The 5,479-nt window shown below is 31.8% G+C and overlaps 1 protein-coding gene across 1 annotated transcript; it reads left to right on the forward strand.

Moving 5' to 3' along the window:
- The first annotated feature begins 419 nt into the window (after positions 1 to 419).
- LOC147386360 (transcription factor VIP1-like) lies at positions 420 to 2,984 on the forward strand. Its single transcript, XM_086424069.1, has 4 exons — positions 420 to 791; positions 1,314 to 1,404; positions 1,509 to 1,635; positions 2,642 to 2,984. Exons 1-4 carry the CDS (start codon positions 445 to 447, stop codon positions 2,749 to 2,751), a joined length of 675 nt encoding a protein of 224 aa, XP_086280195.1. The 5' UTR covers positions 420 to 444; the 3' UTR covers positions 2,752 to 2,984.
- Positions 2,985 to 5,479: the final 2,495 nt, after the last annotated feature.

Genomic DNA, 5,479 nt, shown 5'->3' on the forward strand with positions numbered 1-5,479 from the left:
AGTATAGAATCCTTACTCACTTGGTATAGAAATACTTTATAATAGGCACGTGAGTATGACGAGGCATGGCAAGACACATTTGGTAACAAAGAAAAATCTTCAATGCGCCGTTGTGAGCCAGAAAAAAAGTGTCATGTGGCAGAGCTACACTGTTTTGGGCCCACTAACTAGTTGGGCCCACTCTCATCTGGTGGTTTCAAAACTTCTTTCATAGATAACATCCACCCCACTAGCCAGTTGGCCCCACTCTCATCTACATATGGAAATTTTTTCCAAAATATTTACTTTAAAAGGCCACAAGTAGTCTCAAATGTTTTACATAGCTTTCAAGGTGAGTAAGAGGGGGAAGAAGCGATATGGATTTTCTTTCCTTCTATTTTTTTGTTTTTGTTTTTTTTTTAAATGGGTGTTTTGTCATATTGCAGGTACAGCAATCTTGAAACAATGACAGAAGCAAGGAAGATAGCAATAATAGAACTACCACCAACGTACGGAGAAACTCCAACTGAGACTCTTCTCTTAGGAAGAAACGATGGAACCCCATCTTCTTGGCTTAATGTTGAGGGGTCCACAACCACAGATATGAAAGATGTCACTCCATCATACCATCGATCAACTAGTGATTTTGAAGCTTTCATGAAGAACTCTGATACCTTCAAAATTGAAACCATTATTGATGGAAGCAAAGGAGTCGACATCAAGCCATCCAATGGCCTTCTTGATACGGGTTCTTCAGTAGAAGTTGGGGACAAAAACATCAACCCTAATATGGATCCTAAGAAAATCAAACGGTTTATATGCATCTTTCTATATGTTTCCCACTTTTTGATATTAAGTCTTTTTTTAAATATTTAAAATATAGGGGTTACTCCTATATGGTAGTGGAATTTTATTACCAAACAAGATAGCTGTTGTACTTGCAATTATTAAAATTTATTTGTATATATTTTCCATTGCCATTTATCTGAATATGCATCAAGTCAAGTCGATCGGTGACTCACAAATCGATTTGAATGAGTCTAATAAAAATAGAGTCATGATAATTTGACTACCCCACGTGGCATACTCAATCGACTACCTGATGTGACAAGTTCAGGAGTCGTAGATCTACCCTCCTCTGGATACACAGTTCCTTCGAGATACATTTTTTATGGGGAAGTGCATCTGTGTATTTCGAGGAGAGCAGATCTACGGTTCTCGAACTTGTCACGCTAGGTAGTCAATTGAGTTTGCCACATGCGGTAGTCAGATTATCACGATTCATTTTTTAATTAAAAGTGAATAAAATTAATTTTTTTTTCCGTTCTTTCTAGAATCCTTGCCAATCGATTATCAGCACAGAAGTCTAGGGTTAGAAGGCTTGGATACATATCTGAACTTGAAAAAAATGCAAAGACTTTGCAGGTAAACCGATAGATCATTCTATGTTCTATATTAAGTTGTATAACATTCAACAATGGTGAAAATCTTTAGTATATTTATCTTGTCTTCTTTTATTTGATTTACAGGCAGAAGTAAATTTGCTTTCTCCTCAAGTTGTTTATTATGAACAAAAACGTGTCGTGCTAGAAATGGAGAACAATGTTCTCAGACAAAGAATTTCCCATCTCATGGATGAAAAATTATTCAAAGAAGGTAAAATATTTCTAGCCTTTCTATCCTAAAGATTTATGAAATTACTAAATTACCTTGTAAGTGTTGAGAAATCTTTATCATACAAGTTTGAAAAAAGTAAATATTGATGGATTGATCGTAGATGGTCAACAAATTATTTGATATTTTTAGAAAACTAGAAGGAAAAAAAAACATTTAAGGGGTTGGTGAGATGGCCAAAACCATGCCTCAGGAAGTAGAGGTCTTAAGTTTGAATCCTACCTTAGGGGCTACCCTTTGTGATTTATTCCAAAAATTACTTGATGTGTGTAGGGTGGAGGATTGTAGATGTCGAAGGATTAATTGAGTATTCTAATACTACGTGAAAACTGAAAAATTCGACAGAAAAAATTGACAGGCCAAAGCCCACGAATTTTAGAAACTCAATTTTGATGGTCTAGGGCCATCAAAATTCTTGATGTTCCTAGATTCGACGGCTTAGAGTTGTCAAATTTCTCCCATCCTTAATTAATTTGATAGTTGCGGCCCATCGGAAAAAAACATTTGACAATGAAAAATCCGACCCCTTGGTCCGTCAAATTTGGGCTTTTTTCACATTGTGTAAGAGGTTTGGATACCTAGATTCTAAAAAAAGAAAAGATGTAAAATTCATTAAACAAAATGTTAACAGAATAATTCATTGAATTAATAAAAAATTCTCCAAATTAATTGACGAATTGTTGAATTATTTTTCTTTTTCATTGATTGGTAAATGAGATTAGTAATCAATAACTAAATGGTAAAGGCTGGTTTTGAACTCAGGTCATGATATCAACACTTAAAGATTTTAACCACCTTAGCAAGTTGGCACCTAGACTTTATTTTTCTAATTGAATACTCTTAACCCATGTAAAACATCTATTTTTTTGGTTTAAAACATTATTTAAAAATCTCTTATTCTTTTTTGAATTACTTCTGAATCGTTCTTGAATTAAATTTAAATTAATTATTTGGAGAATAAATTCAAACTTGATTACTATGATTGCAGCTCAATTCAAATTGCTAAAGGAAGAAAAGGAGAGGCTGAGTAAACTTTACAAGGAGAAGATTGGATTTGAAACTCAGCAACAAGAGAACTTCAAGATGAATGGAATGTAATGTGATTATTCGATAACTATTTGATCTCTTTCTTTTTATTACTAGTTTTATTGGTTTGTGGTTGGTGTGAACTTTGAAAATTTATAATATATGTGTGATAAAGTATAATTGTGCTCTAATCTACAAGTTTTTTATTTATAAAATAGGTAATAATTTTTAAATATTTTGTGCCCTGTTAAAACAAAACAGGGATGCTTTTCTCGTAAGAGTAGAGCCAGTAATGGCACATTCGTTAATAGATGCAATTTTTTTTACGATTCTAAAGAAGCAATGTAAATAGTTAAAGGTGTTGTTTGTTAAACTGAAAAAAAATAAATGTTGAAACTTATAAACTCTGAATTTAAGTACTGAAAAAGTTGTTTGTTTAGATGTTAAAATAGTGTTGAATTCATTAAAATTAAGCGTTAAATTCGCAGAATCATGCAGTTTACACATTATTGAAACTGGTAAATTGTCTTTTTTATCCTTTTAATCATATTATACATTGTTTGCATGTTTCAAATGCCTATTTCTTATCAAACAGTATAAAATATATTATTTCTTATAAAATTAAAATACAATTCATTTTTAAATAATAAGTAATACTCAAATTTTCAATTTCTAAATAATAATTTTTATTTTTAAAATCCCACATTTCAAATTAAAAACAATAATGTCATACAAGCACTAAAATTTGAAATCAACATTGAAAAAACTTAATTTTATATGAATAATTTTTGATGAAAATGAAGGATGTGTAATTAAAAAAGCACCCCACGAATTAATAAGGGTAACCTACACCATGCCAAAATTTTTTGTCTTATATAGGTTAAAGTTTTTTGAATGAGCCATTTTTTTGTGAGGATGATCTATATGGTCTAGTAATCATCCTGACCAAAAATCAACCCATTCTGAAACTTCTAACCACATCAAAACTGTTTTCCAAAAAAACAAAATGGACAATTTATGATTCTTGAATTTGTTTTGATGGGGTTAGAAGTTTCGGGATGGGCTGATTTTTGGTGAGGGTGATCTCCTCATTGTATAGATCATCCTCACCATAAATCAACTCATTCTGAAATCTTTAACCCATATAAGACAAAATAATTCGGTCATGGTGTGGGTTTATTAATTTGTGGGGTGCTTATATAATTATCCATGGGATATAGGAGGTAATATCCTTTTAAGTATAAGAGCATACTTGTCCGTGCCGAAAAAGAGAAGTGCTTACCGTTTTAGTGCAAAAAATTAAACATCAAAATAGTGTTGAATTTTTTTTCACTTATTTTCAATTATAAGTGCTGAAAATATGGAGTAAACAAATGCGCTAATTTGACAAAAAAGTGCTGATTTTTTTTTATAGCATTAGGCACTAAAAATTAGTGCAAACAAACAAAGCCAAAGTAAGCACTTCTAAGGTCAAAAAGCTAGCTTCATCAGCTCTTATTTTATTACTAATGATTGGGGAGGACAATTAGCTTGTGTGTCTTATGAGAACAGTTTGATGGGCACACGTTAAAGTGCAATAGATACACTGAAAATTGGATTTTGTATCGGAAATGCCCTTAAAAAATATTTCATTACCAAAATACCCTCAGATGCGTAATCCCAATATGTAGTTATTGCAATTTAACGTGTGTCCTTAGGGCACACATTAACAAAACCCTTCTTTAACAAAGGAAGATGTTTGCTTCAACATGACCATTGGGATGTTAGGGATTCCCTAGGGAAAAATGTATCTCTATAAAAGGTGTACCATTCCAATGGAATCAAGTACTAATCTCTAGGAATAAAATACAAATCTTATGGAAATTTGTACTTCTCGTCACATCCTAATGGCCGTTTTGATGGAAAGCCTCAACCGTCCTTTAACAATAAGTTTTCTTTAGAAAGTTTATTTAATAGACCTTGGGGGAAGGAATGCGTTTCTAAATGCACTCTTGGTTTTTGGACAATATCTTAAAAGCCCTGATAGTACAATCTTTATTTCTTAATGCCCTTCAATCTTATATAAAAGAAAATTCAAAAAGTTGAGATTGACAATGCAAATCATCGATCTTGGCAATTTGAATCATTGATCTCGATGATTCATGTTGAAACATCAAGATCAAGCATGTAGATTTTCTTTGGAAAGTTTATTTAATAGACTCTAGGAAGGAATATGTTTCTAAATGCACCTTGGGTTTTGGGGCAATATCTTAAAAACCCTAATAGTACAATCTTTCTTTCTTAATGCACCTCAACCTTATATAACAACAAATTCAAATCATCGATCTTGACAATTTGAATCATTGATCTCGATGATTCATGCATGTTGAAACATCTAAATCAAGGATTATGACAAGGTCAATCTTAATAATTTGAACGTTGATCACAATGGTTTATGTTCAAACATCGAGATCAACAATTTACAATCTTTTGATCTTTATGATTTCCAATAAAAGGTCAATCTTGACAATTTGAATCATAGATCTCATCAATCGAAAAAGAGGTTAGGCATTAAGGCAAAAAAAAATTTGAGAAACCTTTTTCTTACTAATAAGATTTTAAAACTTACTAAGGGTCTTTTTGCTCAAATGGATTACAACATTAGCAATCCAACACTACAACCCTCTAGATTTCATTCAGATCCAAATTTTTTTTAAAGAAAAAAATTAATTTCTATTGGACTTTATCCAAGTTTTTGAAAATAGATGGCTACCGAACTTCCACCGAACTCCAAAATTTAAAATTAAAATTCAACATTGAA

This window comes from Akebia trifoliata, chromosome 14 (genome assembly GCF_017979445.1).
Source record: "Akebia trifoliata isolate Shusen 1 chromosome 14, ASM1797944v1, whole genome shotgun sequence".
NCBI lineage: Eukaryota > Viridiplantae > Streptophyta > Magnoliopsida > Ranunculales > Lardizabalaceae > Akebia > Akebia trifoliata.

Bases quoted from the DNA above. Each gene is read 5' to 3' on its own strand.
- LOC147386360 (XM_086424069.1), top strand. From the start codon at position 445: ATGACAGAAGCAAGGAAGATAGCAATAATAGAACTACCACCAACGTAC. The intron at 1,405-1,508 runs GTAAACCGATAG...TTTGATTTACAG, and splicing joins AAAATGCAAAGACTTTGCAG to GCAGAAGTAAATTTGCTTTC. The intron at 1,636-2,641 runs GTAAAATATTTC...CTATGATTGCAG, and splicing joins TGAAAAATTATTCAAAGAAG to CTCAATTCAAATTGCTAAAG.